The 19,321-nt window shown below is 40.0% G+C and overlaps 1 protein-coding gene across 3 annotated transcripts; it reads right to left on the reverse strand.

Annotated features, from left to right (window-relative positions):
• Positions 1-265: 265 nt before the first annotated feature.
• On the reverse strand, positions 266-14,910 carry ncoa7b (nuclear receptor coactivator 7b). Of its 3 annotated transcripts, none has more exons than XM_079641868.1 (17): positions 14,763-14,910; positions 13,739-13,864; positions 9,542-9,699; positions 7,551-7,621; positions 7,347-7,454; positions 7,157-7,258; positions 6,407-6,532; positions 6,062-6,246; positions 5,458-5,579; positions 4,349-4,945; positions 3,867-4,038; positions 3,622-3,769; positions 2,788-2,913; positions 2,527-2,679; positions 2,157-2,252; positions 1,992-2,065; positions 266-1,911 (listed from the first exon to the last, which is right to left on the reverse strand). In XM_079641868.1, exons 2-17 carry the CDS (start codon positions 13,774-13,776, stop codon positions 1,776-1,778), a joined length of 2,412 nt encoding a protein of 803 aa, XP_079497994.1. In that variant the 5' UTR covers positions 13,777-13,864; positions 14,763-14,910; the 3' UTR covers positions 266-1,775. The 3 variants fall into 3 exon arrangements, with proteins under 3 accessions (XP_079497994.1, XP_079497992.1, XP_079497993.1); XM_079641866.1 differs by having other exon boundaries at positions 5,458-5,612; XM_079641867.1 differs by lacking the exon at positions 14,763-14,910 and adding an exon at positions 14,340-14,600 and having other exon boundaries at positions 5,458-5,612.
• Between the last annotated feature and the right edge of the window lie 4,411 nt (positions 14,911-19,321).

Raw genomic sequence — 19,321 nt, forward strand, 5'->3', positions numbered from 1 at the left:
CCTGCCACACACACACAGACGCTCCTCCATGACCACTTTTACTTGCGTAAAAAAACAAAAAAAAACACATTTGAAAAGTGGGGGGGACACAAACTGGATTTTGAAAAGTGGGGGGGACATGTCCCCCCTGTCCCCAGTGGAAATTACGCCCATGCTAACAGTAACACTAAGACTTAAATGAATACACTCTTTCAACAGTCCTACAATGATTACCGACAATAAACCATAAGATGAGATATATAAAAGTAGACACAACCCTTAATAATATGTGTGTATATATAACATTTATTTAGGTTTAAATGTGTTTGCTATAACAACACAATAAATAGATCCATATTAATATCACAGCAGTTTTGGGTTCACGAGAAATAATACTCAGGGATCATTCACAGTTAAAACACAAGAACAAAAAGCTCATTTTCACATAAAGCGATAACTGGCATGAGTGAAAAGTATGGCAGGTATCATTGAGTGGTGTCAAACATTTGCAGTATTGCATAATGCATGCACTAAAAGCCTCTGTATGACACAAAGGATATAAATGAACATTTATTTTCTGTGTTAGTAGATCGGAATTTTTTGTTAGCGGCTTACCAGAGTGCAAAAACAGACTGTCCCTTTTTCCATTTTTAAGTAAAGCAAATGTTGACCTGTAGTGGTGATCAAATAGCATTAAGTAACAATTTTACATTGACGAAATGTTTAATTACACGAGGCCACAACAGAGCAATGACTGTCGATAAATCCTATAGTGCAAAGTGACATCATGTTTAACTTCTACTGGCTCTAAACAATGACCGCAAAATTAATAAAACAGGTAGAAATCAGTCGACGTGAGATACGAATTCAATACTGACAAAACAGTCATTTGTAGTGCTTGTTAGGTCCAATCACAAACAGAAACATTTAACACTTTCTATAAAACCACATCCATTAAAAAAAAAATTTGAGCACTCAATGTAATAAGAATACAATTTAAAAATAAAAAAAATTAATTTAAAAATAAAAAAATCTAAAATATTTTATAAAATAAACTCACAACAAATGCAAAATAAAAATATTTGGTCTTTGCAAACCTGGATTTCTTTTGGGGAAATTAAAACTTAAGTAGTTGTGGGATAATGCAATGAAACACTCATTAAGTTCACCTAAAACTCAGCCGTCAGAGGAAGTGCAACGCTTCCATTGTAAACATTTCCTGCATTTAAATGAATTTAATAGTAGAGGATCCAAAATGATCTTTCTGGCAATTTGCACTTCCTTTTAAAATCCATAACATCGTAAAAAAAATGTCTTCAGCACTTTATCCTGTACATTCCCAAATAAACTAATTACATCATTATTCCTGCAAAAAATAACGTTCATCATAATGGGAAACCTTGTTCTTCCTCACACTAGAAATATTTTAGGGATTACCTCAATAGTAACATCAGCATCCTTCCTCTACTCTCTTTCCTCTCTTATGGTGGTCAGGCAGTTTGCATGCTGGGAAAGCTTGAGGCGTTGACGGATGTCTAAGGCAGCCAATGAACGGAGAGCAACGACACACTTCCACCTTAGAAGGAAGGAGGAGCCAAACGCAAACTGGCCGACCTGCCTGCCGAAGGTCGAAGCAGGCTACAGATGGCCGTTCTCCGCCAGTCTTCTCTCAAAGAACGTTCAGTGTCGTGGTGGGGGAGCTAGCTTTAGCCTCCAAGTGGCGTGTAATAGACTTGGGGGGAGGGGGGGATGTTGGAGCAGAGGTTGAATGTAGGACTACCTATGATCAGGTGAGACTACTCGAAGGTCCAGACCTCCACACTGTGGATGTTGAAGTCCCGCTGAGCGGAGAGGGGCTGGTTGTTGAAAGTGGCGCATTTATTGGTGGTGCCTCGGTACAGCTCAGCATCCAGCCACAGACCCATCTGACCACTGCAGAGGGGAGAGAGGAAATTAACTGATGGTAAACCCAAAGAAACCCAGAGTGAAAAAGCTAATGATTTGCTTCTTACCCTCCTCCTCCCATCTGCAGAGAATCAATATTTCCCTTCACAAAGTAAGAATTCTCGCCCGTCCAGCGGTACACCTGAAAATGAGAGCAAGCAATTTATGTTAACGCTATTAAAATAATGAGACCTCATACCTAAATTGAGATTATAAACAATGGTAAGGCAAACCTTGATTTCAGGACAGAAGCTGAAGAGGAACGTCTCTCCTGTGCCGTAGCAATGTTCGCTCATTTTGAACGGATGACTTGAGAAAGCCCCAAATATCTGTGATAAAGAGGCAGATTCAGTAGATTTTTTAGGGGGGGGATTACGTTGTGAAATATGATGACTGACATGAGTAGGACAAAAATGCTCTGTATTGAAGCCTTGTTATGTAAAAATCTTAAAATATCATTACCTCTACATTTCTTTTGCCACCTGTTTATCAACCACTTATGATACAAGGCCATTTTCTTTGACTGTTATTTACCTCCTGTATTCTCAGCCAGTGTGGCCGTATTCACGCACATACAGTAGGACCCTTTGCACAGTTATCTACCTGGTTGTCCATATCTTTGATGACGAGCAGAACCGGACTCTCCACGTCTGCCAGGCTCCGGTACAGAGTCTTCAGGCTGGTCCCGTGCTTCACCGTGCTGTAGGCCAGTCTCCAGGGGTAGATCTGCACACGGGGCGGCAAGCGGCATGCAAGCTGGAGGGCAAACACATCATCAGATTAAGAAGCGTACGGATTAGTATCTTGCATATTTCGTCATTTCAGAATCTGGATTTATTTTACGTGGTTAAAAGTATTATATACCTTCTCCATGTGTGTGTCCTGCAGCAGGTCACTGGCCTCACCGAGTATGGGAAGTGCATCCACTGATAGTTCTGCATCACAGCTGCTGAAACTCTGCCTGCGCTTAGCCTCGTCAATAGTGATTATCTGGGATGGAAACAAGCATATCAAAGGAATTCAACGACAAAGTTGCATCAGGAAAATGTACAGCGTTACAGCAAAAGTGACACAGGAGATAAAAGGCAAGCAATATGCTGGCGGATTTGGCACCCCCCCTATAACTTTTTCCAGGATATTCATCCTGTCAACAACATCAAACTGGTGTTTGCTGTTCACCTATAGTTCGTGCACACAAAAGCATTTTACTCTGGGCTCATCAGGTGAAAAACTGGAGAAACTCTCACTCTCCTGACAGTATCGGTCTCATGCAGTGCGTGATCCAGTAATGAGTCACCCCACAGTAAAGAATAAACATATTTCGAAGTAGTTTAGCTAGTTCCAGAGGTAGATAATATTGCTAAGTGTGTGTTTGGTGGAGGTGATGTGGGAGAGCTGCAGTTCTCCGTCAGCAGAATCTGATCCTGATCTCTGATCTTTCTCTCGAGTCCGATTGTACTTCACTCGCCTTTATGTCCATTTCCATCAGATCTAGATAGCATTAGCTAATGATATGACTGCCTGCCTATCAAGGGACACCTAAACAATAAGCGTTGGTAGGCAGCCGGGTGTTTCGTTAAAGCATTATGCATTGGTTTATATGTTTACTAACTAAACTAAACTAAACTCAATTAAATTAAATCAATGTGTGATGTGAATAGAAGACAAGGGTGCTGCTTCCTTTTTGGCTGAGCTTACCTCCCAACTGCAAGAAGCAGGGTCACTGAAGAAGTTGTCGATCATGTCCAGCTCATCTTTCTCCACCAAAATAAAGCCTTGCTCTCGAGCCTCCTTCCCGTACACATCAGGAGACCACTGCACGAAAAATGCATACAGATGGTCCACCCTAAAACACACACAGCACATATTAGATGGGTTAAATACACACTCCTATCTTAAATACATTGTAGTTTAAGACATTCCTTCATCTATTATCGCCTCACCTTTCTTGTGGCACAGCAAACCAGTACTCCGGCTGTTTACCCCGGCCCCCAAATGAGTGGGCGGGACTAGAAGTCATTGCGGTGGCAAAGGACTTCCTCATTGGCTTTCCCACTTTGAAGCACAGGAACATTGGGGGGATTTTACTCTTCTCCTTGGATGAGAAGAGCATGTCTATAGAGGATGGGTAAATAAAAAAAATAGAGAAAGAGTTTAATTCTACACTCAAATGTTATTGTAGTCCCTATCATAGCCCACATGGAGGTGCCAAAGTGAGGTGGAGGACACATCAGGAGAGTATATTTTCCCCTTTTTTTCATGCTTTCTTAGTTTGATATTCAATAAACACACACCATACACAACAATATCTTTATGTCAACACACACAAAACAAATAAGAATATATTTAAATGAAAACAAAATAGAAATAGATTAATTAAAGACGGTACCAATGGTATGAAATAATACAAACATGTATATATTACCTTCTATTGGAGCATGCACCCTCTCCAGCAGCCATGTCTTCACTTCTGCCTCGTTGCTTTTCTTGCGTATCTCCTCCTTGCTGAGCTCAGCGCGCCCTGCTGGTCTGACAGGGCTTTGTCTCTTAGGACTCGAGCACCCACAAACCTCTGAAGCCTCCTTCAGACTCAGTTTACTGTTTTGGTCCACTGGTACTTCGATTATTTCATAATGTGCACTGTTTAGCAGCTCTTCTATCCCTTTAGGTTGTATATATTTGGTTTCCTTTTGGTTTGTAGGATTATCCAGCAAGACACCCTGTTTTTCAGTCTCTAAAGAGGATTGTGTTGACTCTCCCTCCTCAATGGAGCTGGTCTGAGCGACGCCTTCATCCTCGTCATCGTCCAGCTTCACTTTAGTTTTACCACCAATCGACTTGTCTTTAAAGTCTTCCCGGCCCGAGCAGCTTGGTCCTAGTTCCTGTTGGTCCCTTCTGAGGATGCTGGGAGTTTTGGAAGACGTCGCCTCCACCTCTTCAGCGCTCGCGTTCACAGTCGGCTCCAACTCAGTGAAGCCTTCGTCTGATGGAGACTTCTCCGTTGGATCACCCTCTGTGCTCACTGGTATGAAGATGATAAACAGGTCTTTGTTGAACATTAAGCCATTTTTAGAAAGACATTTTTAATTTCAATACATCTGCACACTTTTATTTGAGATGTATTGTTTGTAGTGTCTTGTTGATGTTTTATGTAAAGTACATTTCTCCCATGCCCCCAAATGAAATTCGACAATGGCAGAAAACAGTAAAAAAAAAAAATAGGAATAGAAAATATTTACATCTAAGAAAATGGTCCCTTAGGATTTATCATCAATGGTCAGTAAACCAATAAATACTTTATGTGTTCAAATGTATGTCAAAGGGAAATCTAGATACTCAAGTCTAAATTCCATTCATATAAACCAGTAAAGCACCCCATAATAAATGCTGGTTGTGGAGAGTAAAATAGATACAAGTTCAAAGTTATAACCCAGAGTGACCACCGTTTTAAAGGAACTTTTGTCTCTAAAGACGAGGGTCACTTTGTACTCGCTACAGCAGCAAAACTGTGGATATTTCATGACATGATGTTACCAGTTTCTGAGAGGGTTGATTCGATGTCATCCAACACGATTGGTCGCTTGGGATCAAGAGCCTCGTAGCGGCTGAAGGGGTTCAGATCTCGCTCTGAGGGCAGTTGCTCCCACTCTCCGGGCCTGTACACAGGACACAAATCCTGGGGTAGGTCTCTGTGGGGTCACGGGACATCACACATACCGCACCGCAAACCAGGATGAAATGAAAAAAGGGAAAACAAAAAAGGAAAAGTCCAAACAGAAAATTATGAATGACAAGAATGATGCAAAACAAAACAACATGTGATGTAAAACGATCAAAGCACAATAGAAGTAAAGCAAAAGTAAAGAGATAAATGAGGAACAAAACAACATTTCAATGAAGAAACTACAAAACTATTGACATATGAGACTTTGAGTCCAACGTGAAAAGTGTTTTGAATGGAGAAGAGGAAAAAGGGTTTACACAAACCGTAGTATTACTGAGAGTAAAAAGAAGAATAGAAACTGGAAGACGGGAACAAGAGAGCATGAATCTGAGCAGAGGACTGTAAGAAAAACATATAGAGAAGAACATTTAGAGAAGAGGGAAGCTAGAAAACGAGGCGGTCTGAAGCGCTTACGATGGCAGAGCGTCTTTGAGGTTCATGCGCGACACGTCATCGTACAGCGCCACGGAGACGACCTCCTGCATGGGGCAGATCAGGCCGTACTCCTCGCAGCCGTGCTCGATCACCAGGGGGTCCGACTTGTGGGGGTCAAACATGATGTTGTTGGGGGTCACAATCAGCACGCCGCCCACCACTCCCTGCAACGAAGACATAACACATGAGGGCACTGCAACCACATCTGAATGAGAGAGGGGTACCGGCTGATTCTTCTTTAAACATCAGAATATTCTCAGGAACAGTGTTTCAGCATTCTCTTGAATTATTACCTGCCCCTGTCACATGTTCTAGGCTTCTTACCATGCCATCTGTGAAATATTTGCAGCTCATCTTGATGAATTTAACGGTTGCCGGGCTCTCGTCCTCTGAGTTTGGGGAGAGATCGTGCCGGAGGGACTTTGCTGACTTGCCGTTTGAAATGCCATCCTGAAGGAAGTTCAAAGGACAGACCTTAATGTTGTGCTTGAATTCAGTACAGCTTGTTTTTTTTTGTGTTTAATCAATGTGTGTTTTCAGCTTTCATCAACCTTTGACCTTTACGGTTCAGATTCAGAGGTGTCAGGCCATACCACATGGTATCACTATTCAAAGTGTCCAGAAACAGACTGTTTGACTTGTCTGTCAGATGATGATTTATTTAAATGACCTTCCATTGCAAAATATTTAGTCTACATGTCAAAACTATACATGGAGAAGCAGTGTTTAGTTTTAATGTACCATATATATTGAGCAAACTCATAAAAACGGCAGGTACGCTGCTGCTTTTAAATTAAGGTTCATGACTTTTCTGTTTGATTAAAATCAAAAAATATTTATTTTCTGACTTGAAAACAAACAGAAACTTACTATGTTATCCAATAAACCAACGTGTTAATCCTGAAGTACTTGGTGGAAGACACACTATTACTTCTAGTTAAGTATTTTTTGTGGCTTTTTTTTGTGAAATTTTTATAGTAATCATTTAAATAGAAAGCATAAGAAATGTGTCCCTTAATGGCTCATTTCAACTGATTTTAGTCTGCACAACATAATGAATCACCTTATACTTACATGTGATGCTTTCTCTGATAAGCCATTTCTGAAGGCGGGATCAGTGGAACTCGAGGACTTCAGCTCTGTTTCTGATTGGCTCAGATCGGGGACGAACAGCTTCTGTAATGATGATGACGAGGGACAGCAGACGGTGAGCCAGTCTTAGGAACAATAAGGCAGATGTTCATGTTACTGCGGAGGGTCTCACCTGCCCGGGGTACACACTGCGGGAGAAGAGCTTGTTCAGCTGGACCAGGTTGTTTGGGGTGACGTTGAACTTGAGTGCGATGCTGTTGAGGGAATCATTAGCTCCCACCTGTAGCAAGATACCACGATACAGATCGTCAAAAATATAACCTTTCTGTTAATAAGTCAGTGTGTTATTTTGATGTGCTTTCACAGTTTTACTCACAGTGAACTCCACTGTCCCTGGTGGCCTCTGCTTTTCCTTCTTTGCCTGATTGGTACTTTTACAGCCATTTTCTAAAAGAGAGAAATGAAAACAGTATTGTAAAGACTAACGACAAATGCAAACAGATGTCATACGAGGAAAACATCAAATTATTCCTTCAGGCAATTCATGTATGGTTTCATTTCGTCCATCTTATACAGCGGTTGCTAGCATATAGATTTAAGTTACCACAATAAACAGTAAAAGGAGGGTAAAGAAAACCCACTAGAGATGACTCAAGTATCCCGTGGTTTACTGCTTTTGAAGTCAATACCAGTGCTTGTTTTTCCTATATCATTATCAGGTCTAAAAACACTGGCCCACACATGCTATCATCAACTCACACACGCACACACACAATTTGACCCTTGTAGTAGACAAGCACCACAGTCAGCATTTTCTTCTTGCCAAGAACACAGAAGCTATTAGCGCACCACTCCCTGAATGCTAAATTACCCTGCTGCTCCACCATGGACACAGAGAGCATGACTAAGCACGAGACAGTGAGACTCCAGCCGCTCTTCACTTTAAAGAAAATCAAGACCCCATTCATTTTTATGAACACTGTCGCTTATTTATTACATTCAAACTGTCACTGGTAATTTGCTATGACTCATTTCAGACTATGGCCTTTTTTCTGAAAGCCCATCTAGTTTAAAGCGTCCCGTTTCATTTGTCTGTTATTTGCTAAACATTTTATTGAATGGGCTGCAGTCTAATTGAAACAAATACAGCAGTTTACACAGCTGGCTCGCCAGCTCAAACATGACTGAAGTCCATTATCACTGTCAACATGAAGGAGTCAATAACAGTTTGTGGTACAAACAAAACCAGCAACATGATAGCATGATGTAGCACACACTGACGAAAGGCAAGACACAATGCAAGTTAGATTAGGTTCAGTGTTTGGCAAATGTGAAGTTATACTGTGTTCGGACAATTAGCTTATACAGACATTGATACATTACAAATATTAATTCTCAATGTCCTCATTTATTTTTGGATGCAATGTCAGTTGAGTCAGGACAAATAAAGGATAAAAGCTCACCTAAAAGAAAAAAAAAAGGTAATAATATATAAGAGCTAATGATTTTTTCCCTGTCCCTTAACAAAAAAGGGAAAATTGAACTGATCTGCAAAACAACATGTGCGGATTAACGCTGTAATGTAATTCAAGTTCAATAGCCTATACCAGTGATATGATCCAGTCACTATCAAATTATATGAGCGGTCTAGTACAGCAATGCTTCTCTTTCGAAAGCTCAAAAGATTATTTTTTTACATTTAAGAGTCATATAAATAGCAAAGATGGTAGAGCTCTCAGTTAGATTTGAAGTAACAGAAATTAAAGGCATAGTAGCATTTCAACTTTACATTTAAACTAGCACCACTTCTCAGTACTCACACTCTTTGTGAGTACTGAGCCCTAAATGTCATCATCAACTGTAAAAGAGTGCAGGATAAAAAGTTATGCAACTTACTGTTTAAAACTGCTGAGGTTGTTCCTAACAGAGATGGCCTTTATGTTGCATACCACTAAACAGAACAGGGGAATACAACTCACACCAACAGTAGGCTAGTACCACGAGTTGAGATATTGCTTGTGTATAAACATTGGAATTTACAGCGGGCAACAAAAACAAGTGAGCTAAGACAAAAACCTTGAATCCTTCTGTAGCAGTACGGATATTTGGTTTCACCTTGCTGCTGGGTGTAAGCATTACCCATTAAAGTTCTCCTAAAAACAAAACTTCTGTAGATGAGAATTCCTTTGTTTTACACGGCAAGAACTAAACGACAAAGAGCAAATCTGTCTTATTATACTGAAAAGGGCAACACAAGTCTTCTTTCTGCTTCATGTTGCATCAACCGTGTACAGAAGATACCCGAGCACCCCCACGCAAAGCTGCCCCAGTTTTCCAGGTGTTTTGGGATTTCGTAGCAGGTCTTACCCGGGCAGGCCGGTGGCTTCGATGTTATTCTCTGCAGGTCCGTCGTTTTGTGGGGGTCGCCCTCATTTGGGATGTCTGGACAGGAAATGATGGCGGGATTCTGATCAGTCACGCTCTTCTCTGATTGGCTCTGCTTAAGCTGTCTCCGCCTCTTCAGCCTGATGTGGATACAAGACAAAAAGCATTATTTATTGTAAGTAGGATAAGAAAAAAAAACAGGGGCTAAAATGGCTTTTGAATCAGATTTGGTATAACTTATTCAATAACAACTCGGATAATGTTGCGATCAATATACGGTATATATGAACATATACAGTATAGTCTAGACTACATAGGAGTTAAACTGGAGAGGAAAACAATGGAAAAATTACCATTCAAATGTTTATGAAACTTGGTGTAAGGGGAAATAGAATAACCCTATTATTAGTATTTTTTATTATTTAGGATTTTTGTTAGCATTGCGAGAAAGGGAATGGCCTTGGCGGATGTCTGCCCTCTTTGAATGCCCTCCTTGTGGTCCAATGTCATCAAAACTTTCCATTATGCAAATTCAGACCTTCTTTCCAGGTGCTGCTTTTGTGCTCAAAGTTATTGGATTGAGCTTTAACTTTTCCCTTTCAACTTTTCTGTGTCAGCAGCAGTATTATCCTCTCAGACTGTCCTTCCCCCCCCCCCCCCCGTTCAATGATTGATTGGTGATGCAGTGATGTAATGCCATCTCCAGCCCCCGCTGAGGTTCAATAAGGGGTAAACCATCGCAGTGGAACCATGAGTTGGTGGAGCACTTAGCGATAGTGCACGATCTACAGAATGAGCCCAGCTGAATTCTTAAGTGTGCCTATGAGTATGTTAAGAAAAGATAAATTGATTTATCCGAAGCTTTTGGTGAAGGGGGCAGTGTTGCCTTGCAAAACCCTTGGCAAGGGGAGGAATAAAAGGAAAATGCAAAGAGAAGCGTTTCAAATGTTCAAGTGCCCTAATGGGAAGGCAGGAGTGGGTCGATAAGGCCGCTGACGGAGTTCAGGCCTCTCCCAGAGCCTCGGGTCTGTGATGCAGCGAACATCTGGTGGTGAACTCAAAAATGTGTCTGAACAGCACCATCTGTTTCACTCTGGGGGATTCACAGAGCATTGAGCCTTCATATTGAGCGTTCCACTTTCCTCTCTCCCCTCTAATCTTAAATGTTTAACCAGTGTATTGACATAATGGCAGAGAAAGCACAGTATTGCGAGTAAAAATAAAAAAAAAACATAAATAACTAATTCCATAAATACTCACACCCCTTTAGTAAATATCTGAGATCTGAGACTAGTGTTGTTGTTTTGGTTACCTTTCAATCAATTTAAAGTCTAATTATTGTTTTTATGTTTGGTACACGTGTAGTTTTCACGTGATATTATTATTGAATGAAAGGTAGATGTTGAAATGTTATTTTATTTGAATATACATCCCAGGGAGAGTAGTTGTTGCTAGCATGGATTTAAAAAGACCCAATACATTTGGCCTCCGCTATTACAACAAATATTATTTATTTTTTAAGAAATTCCGGATTTGCTTGGTCATTATGTTGTTTAACTTGTTTTGCTCGAAAACAATGGTATGGAAATACGTTTTGCTTCAGGATTTTTCTGTACAGCCACACACATTTAACCCCTAATTTCCTAGTGGTAAAGAGGCTTCTTCAAAGCGTTGTTATTTTTCTCTACAGCCATTAAGCTGTGAGGAGTGAAATCACCACGACAACCGCTAATTCATGTGAGTGTCTCTCTAGTCTTTATGGATGCTGTGGAGCTCGTTCAGAGTTGCAATGAGCTTCAATCTCAAGTGTGTGTTTGCACAGCCTGCAATAAGCAAATTTAAAGATGTGTTGAAGGACTGATCCTATTTTAAACATTTTGTTGTGTGTAATTTTAAAAAGGGGTTCATTTTATACCTAAATTAGATCAGGTTGGTATAATTATTCCAACTTTAACATTAAAGAGTTGTTTTTCTTTTGTGCAGTTCCAACGGCATGAATACCATTTCACTGTCCTAAAACAATATAACATGAAAAAATCTATAATGGGTAAACAATACTTGTTATGGCATGTGTAAGCTCAACATTGACCCTTCCTCCATCGGTCAGGAAGTGAGGCTGCATATAGTGCAAAAAGCAGCCGAGCTACATGTTATAGGAGGAGTCGTGTTGAGAAATAAGGCCGATTTTACTTCCTGAAATGTTCACATTCTGTACACGCAGGCAAAACATATATTTGTCTGTAAAGCTGAGGAGGATTGTACATATCTGAGGTTTCCATCCAGCACATTTCAACTGTTTTTTTGCAGCCACAGATATACACACTGGGTGTTTCTCAATCGCGAGTACGCTTGCTTGGTAGCACATGTCTTCCGAGTCACTTGCTTCAGAAGCTAGGGAAGAATCCTTTCTGGCATTCGGAAAACGAAGAGTGGAACAAGCTAGCAAGTATGCAGGTGTGCGTCATATGAGAGGCCCCGCCTTACATTTTCTGCCACAGATTTGGGGAAATTGGTCCGTGCGCAAAGCATTGTGGGGATTTTAAGGACGCGAAGTCTACCCATGTGCAGCCTCGAAATTTCCCCCAAACCAAGGACGCGGCGTCGGCGGAATTCCAAGTATACTGGATATTGGAAAGGTCCTGCTGCGCCACTTGATGACGTAGCATCCTTGAAATTCCTCGAGGTTGAGAAACGGCCACAGCCTCTGCCGGAGAACCCCTCCTCTAACTCAGGTTAAAGCCTGCAATCCCATTAGGATCTATTGCACTGCTTACCTCGTTATTAGAGAGCAAGTGATATCTGATGCCTTCAAAATAATAGTTTGAACTTAAGACAATCTCATTAATAAAACACAAGACAAATTGCAAGTTTGTACAAGGCTGTCAGCATAGCTTGAACAAGTAACCTGAGACATAATAAGATAGAGAAAAAGGCCATTAGGCTTCATTCTATCGTAGATCATTTATCACAAGCCAACATTGACTGGATGACTTCTGCTTATCGATAAATCAACTAATATATTCAGTTTTTGATACACTTTATATATTGACTGTTCACCATCGGAGCCGTTATTTACATATAATCAATGTTCACATATTTGAATTCATAAACCGAGACAAATCATGTTTATGTTTCTCATTCTATAACGCAATGTTTTTGCAGACATTTAGCAGATTGCAGTGTGGTTTAACGTTCTTTAGACACAATAGTACACCACTTTATCTCTTTTATCCACTGTGTCATTCATTCTCTAAATAGTGACGTCTAATCTGTGTTGACCTAAAAAAAAAAAAAATCTCTGATCTTTAACCCTAACCCCCCAATGTATTGTCAATCCATGCACCGTAGCCGTGACTATCCTCTTTCCACACATTTGCTGCTATCATGTTTCACAATGCTACCAAAATTCAATTTTACAGCCGACATCAACCCTGCGGGTCAACAAAACTCTGACGCATGACTCGGATTGGGTGCCGCTCACAGACAGGTGACTTAACTGTGCCGACACTTCATTAAGAAAAGGTTAGACTAATGTATTGGTTAATGCACCTTTACAGCAGTTTGTCAAGGTACGCATGGCCGTGCGGCACAATGGGAGAGCCGCACTGTCACCGAGTGGGACTAGGTCATACTGACATTTTGGACTTTAAACTGCAGCATGTGATACCTGGGCTGAGTCAAATAAAAATAAAAATATCACAACAGCAGATATATCATTGTCCTTTTCAGCAAGGAAACATTTGATCATTTATTAACTTTTGAGCTAATGGGACGTCTGTTAACTGGAGAGCATTTAGAAAGAAACCTGACACTGTAATTGGTCTGTAATGTTAATAGAGAATAACAAATGACAGGATTTATTTGCAGCAGATTCAATTTAATGCATCTACAGTTCTAATTCTGCACATATATTTTCTTTTATGTTTTTTGTTATCTGTATTTTTTTAGTAGTTGTTCTCTGATTCTAATCGAGGTTAGAATGATAGACTTTGAATACATTGTAAAGCACTTGGGTAAATGTGTTATTCTTAAACAAAATGTACTTCATAAAACATACATTAAAAATAAATCACAGGAAACATGCAAAATTGTGTTTAGCTGCATGGAAAATACATAATTTGAATGCAAATAAATGACATCAAATAAAAACAAACATACACAGTCACTAAGGGGCCTTACCTGGCAAAATATCCCGGCTTCCTGTCTCTCTTCTCCATCAGTCCAGGGTGTTAAATCAGCATGGAGTCAGGGCATCCATACAAACATCCACAGCATACTTTGGAAGATCACCTCTTCTTTCTTGTCCTGCAGAGAATTTAAACAATGAGATTTACAGGGATTCTTCTCACTCGACAACACTCACTACAAGGCAAAAACCATATAAATGATACTGAATCCTCATCAGCCTAAGTAGAGGGCGATGAAAGCATCCTACAAGCATGTCAGGCCACTCAGCTGACAATGGCTGACCAACAGACGGAATGGAAAATGCATCACTGTGCTGCAGAGGGAAGACACATCTGCTACTTGTTAACACTGCCTCAGTAAACATGAGTTTTATTATGTAATTATGCTTATGGAATCCAGTAGATGTAAACATGCAGCATAAAAAAAACAAGCTAGCTGTAAGCGAGAAACCAAACAATCGTTAACACGCATGGCGCACACCGTGAACAACAAGAAAAGCATTAATCGTTCACCTATGTACAGCCTCAAATAGATATATAACAGGTAAATGGCTATAGAGGAAAGGCTAATTTGAAGCAACGGTTACCCCCACCTAGCTACATTCTTCAGTTTGTAGCAGCTCGCTCAATGGCAATTCCTGTTGACCAGATTTCAGCCTCTTCTTAAGGTGCAGCGGCAAACGACAGACATCCTGTTGTGCTAATGTGAAAGCAATATGTGCGACCGTCAGGTTTAAGCAAACAATCACTGTGAACAAGGTTCACCTTTCCAGCTGATTTAACAGCTGATGCTAACTGGCGAGCTAGCTACGTTGTTTACAGAAAATAGCAACCTGCTGGAGATGGTAATATTGATATTTTTATTCGGTCCAGACGCTAACGCTTCCTCTTAAAATATGGTATTCCTATCCATGCAACCTGGCCTTACGCTGAAGCTCAACATGTATGTACAACAACGCATGTAAACGTTAAATTAGACAGAAAAACAGGTAGCCAAAATGCCCACATAACGTTACCTTGCGTGCATCCTCCACCAGCTGAATCAATTCCGAATGAAGCCTTCCTTAACTACGCCCTCTGGTGTCATGTGCGCTGTATAAACATTAGCTCAACACAAGCTTGACTTTAGCTAGGTCTAGCTAAATTCCAGGTAATAGGTTTAGGTCTTAAATTAGCGTAGGTGAGATGTGTTGAAGAGTGTTGGTCGATATACAAGGTCTATATAAGCTTCCACAAACAATATCGGAAACGTATTAAACGGAAAAAGCTTTAAAAATATAAATATATTTTCATCTCACAACGGTCCCTGGTGGTCTAGTGGTTAGGATTCGGCGCTCTCACCGCCGCGGCCCGGGTTCGATTCCCGGTCAGGGAACTACTCTTTTTTTCTCGGACTAAATTCCGTTTACCTCTCAAGAAAGTTTGCGGAGCACATGAAGCTTATCTGACCAAATAACAGTTCCTACAGTTAAATATACCTCAGTTTAACCGATTTGCATGGACTCCTGAGGCACTATCAGCTGTATTACTGAAGTCAAGTAAATTATTATATCAATAGCACCGATCATGAATTTACCCATACAGTACAATCAATCACTTAAGCCTCCTGTTATCCTTGGGATCAATTTGACCCCATTCAATGTTTTATGTATCTAAAAAAATGGTTCACATTTTTTTTTTGCTTAGTATTTCGTGACTTTTCCTAATTTAGTGAGGACTAATGGGTAAACATCAAATGAACATGAAGATGTTTTTTAAAATGTCCTGTACGCACTTTGTACGCATCGGTGTTCCTTGGGGTCAATTTGAGCCCAGGCTGTTTTAGTAGTATAAAACATAAAAATGTCAACATTTTACACATATGTTTGTTGATTGTGTATGATATTGAGGTGACTATTACATGGAAATGTGTCATTGTAAAAAAAAAAGGACCCTCTGCTTTAGTTATTGGTCCTTTAACAACATCAAAAGTATCTTACTTTAACATTTTATTTAAATCAGTGAGATTTTATGGTGATTTATGTATTTTTGATAGTCACATAATAGGAATTCTGGATGTATAAAGGGGTCTGTGGGGGGGAAGGTCGGGGTAATGTTTTATTTAAATGGTTATTTAGGTAGTCAACTAAGATACCTAAAGCACCAGAGACATACATTTTGGTTAAAATTTGGAATATGATCATTGTCTCAAGTTTTAAACTACTGGGGTCATATTTAGTATAATGCTTTACTGATGCAATGTAAATGCACGCTTAGGTGTATTAGTATCACATTGTTGAGGTTTTTTTACATTTAAAACAAGATATTCGTTTATACTCTCTGGTTTTTGTAATGCATCCGAACATTTAAAAATGTTAAATATATTTGTTAAATGTATTGTTTTTTTTGTTGTTTACTTTCAGATAGCTTTAGAATCAGCACGTGACTTCTTGGAAGATGAGATAGTCCACTTGACCTTGCCTGACCTGAGCTATCTATAATGATGAATACCACATGGTGGCGACAATTCACAACAAATAGTAGCCCGCTAGAAACAGATGTCTGCATCACTTTATTTTTATTAGGTAGATTATAGATAGATCTTATACATTGTACATGAAATTGATAACATAACCAAACAGTGTCTAATATAAGAGCTTAGTAACTTAAGCTAAATTAGTCACTTTTTAAGTAAATGTATCTTGCAAGTTAAAAAGAAGATTCCAGATTGATTTCTTAATTTAGCCTTACACAGAAATACAAGGTAAATATTGCACCACCAAAATGTGTTAAATTAATGCAAATGGTTTTAGATGTAAATGTGATGTAGTGATGATTTCCTGTCACTTCTTCCAATAAATCTTAATTAAACTGAACCTGTTAGAGATAAATTAGCCTGAGATAGTGTGTTTGTGGAGCTTTAGTCCCATAGAGCTGGCTGAGGTGGGGGAAGACTGAGAACCCAGCTCTGATTGGACGAGGCAGAGTTAACCAGTTCCTGGCTGGCTATGTATCTTGGCAGTGATTTTGACAGTCGCTATCATTGTGAGAGAGGAGATAAGTTGTCTTAGGGATCGCCATGGCGCCGGTGTGTCCCTCCTCCGTCCTGCTCAGACTCTCACTGACCCCCTCCTCTCCCCTGCCCTGCTTGGAGCAAAGGATTGTGGGGGACTGTTTGGTTGAAAGCAGGGTTTGTGTTGGCAAGGGCCCCGGGGCTCTGGGTATCATCGTCCCCTTTCAAACCATCAAAACCTTCATGTGACTTAGCAGTAGGACAGCCATGACCACATCTTAAATGTTGCTGTTCCCCTATCTCATGCTCTTGGTTCCCTTTCCTTATTTCTAATACGTTCTAAAAGTTTTATAGCGCAAAATCGTCCTTGATGTTCTGCTTTGTCTTCCTGGAAGCACAGATAATGCTTCCAAAGTATACAACTTTACAAAGTATAGTAGTTTCAGAGTTTTAAGCACTAAAAAAAGCCAAGGATGAAATTTAGTAAAGGGTTTACTCTTTACTGTTTGATGTTTTCAAGATGTGATACTGAGACAGGGTAACAGCCTTAGTCCATCAAACTTATAGCGTCAGGGTCTCTCTGTCGTATAAGATCTGAACAGCATGCAGATGGTATCATTTCAGACTATATTATAATTTTTTTACAGTACTGTCCCTTCCCGGCCCACAATCTTCTAGCATGAGCTTTACAGAGATTGTTTATTTTGTTATTATTTCTAACAAACACACAGGAATTTAGAGGATGAGCAGAACAAGGAACAAAAGAAAAGATTTTCAGATAGTGTATCTTTGGCTGTACCACCCAGAATTCCTGTGTTATTGTTTGTGCCAACTTTTGTACCATTACATTTTTATTATCACATTTCAATTGTGTATTCAGACTGTCACTAGCAGCACCTAAAATCATTGTCATTTTTTGCCTTGTTTTGCCAAGTCAGCACAAACGTAGATATCATCTTGCATATCTTTCTAAACTGTTGTAGTGACAAAGGTCTGACCCAGCACAGACCTTGGAGATATTTCAAATAATTTTACTCGGACGTCATACACTTCTAGCTTAGACTACAACTACTGATAACTTCAAGTACACTGTGGCAGCAGGAAGCGGCAAAACCTAAACACTGAAAAAGGATATGTCACACAAAGGATAATCTATAGGTATTAGGAGTCGTAATTCAATATAATGAACCCAACCTGTGATCTAGCTAGATTTGAAAAAGATTTCCATCAGACAGTATTTTATCTGTTTGTTCATGTTTACAAGTAAACATACTGAGAGATTGTTGTACAATAAACCAATTAGGACCTAATTATTTGAAAGACAGTTGTTTTTACCATCAGGATTGAGAGTCCCACTTAAGAACCTCGACAGCTAACAACTGTGACGGATGTGACTAGCTTAGTGAGTAAACTGAAAAGCTAATGTTAGCTTGGTCAAACAACTAGCGTAACTGAAGTGTAGCATATAGCCCATGCTACAATTGTCGTTTTCACACTTTAATTTTGCGTTTTTAAAAGGAAAGACAGGAAATATATGTATATATTTTGTCTGTTCAACAGAGCCAGGCTAACTGCTTCCGCCTGTTAGCATTCTTTGTGCTAAACTTATTTAACTGGCCCTGATTGTAGCTTCTTATCATAAAGATAACAGTCACTGTAAGTGACTGGTGCTAGGCAGCAGTGACTAAGAACTCAGAAATCTAGAAAACTTTTATATGACCCAGTTGAGATGAGATGGAGAAACATTTATCACTCCTTTGGTGGTCTAAAAGGGTCCAGAGTGAGTGAAAGACCACCTTATAGGTTACCATGGGGTTAATGACCCCCCCCCCACACACACACACACACACGCACGCACGCACGCACGCATGCACGCACACACACACACACACACACACACACACACACACACACACACACACACACACACACACACACACACTCCCATTGTCAGTTGTTGAAGATGGAGAGGGGATGGAAAGTGATGGAGACGTTGCTTGAAACAGCTCCATACTGTATACCATCCAGTGCCACTACACACACTGTCAATCTGCCAAATCAGCTGAGGCACTGCAGCCATGACCTTTGACCCAGGAACTGAATGGAGGGGGAAAAGGTTATCAATGTTGGGGATTTTTCGTTCTTAAAGCCAAATGTCCAGACAGTGCAGGGGCGCACCTCAAGGAAGGAGCAGACGGTGTCGGAAAACGGAGAGATGGACATTAAGCACTATATCATACTCACTCAAATACATACAGACAAACACTCACCCTCTCATCATTGTTTTTGATCACATGACCATGGTAGGGGAGCAAACAGTGCATGGGTGTTTACCCTGCTTATCAGTGGTGTTGTAACAAGTGGAGAAACACACATTATGCAAAAAACCTCAAAGCAGTCAAAAAAGCTCCAAACAAGTTTGTTCATTTTCCGATTTTTATAACTTTATTTGAAAAAGCACGGTTCATGCTTAACAAAGAATTATATCCTAAAACGGAGGCGAGCCATGATAATATACAGATCATGAACTATTAGCTAGCATTACTAATAAATCTCCCTCAGCCCTCCTTAACTCTCCTCTGA

Source organism: Notothenia rossii, assembly GCF_949606895.1.
Source record: "Notothenia rossii genome assembly, chromosome: 8".
NCBI lineage: Eukaryota > Metazoa > Chordata > Actinopteri > Perciformes > Nototheniidae > Notothenia > Notothenia rossii.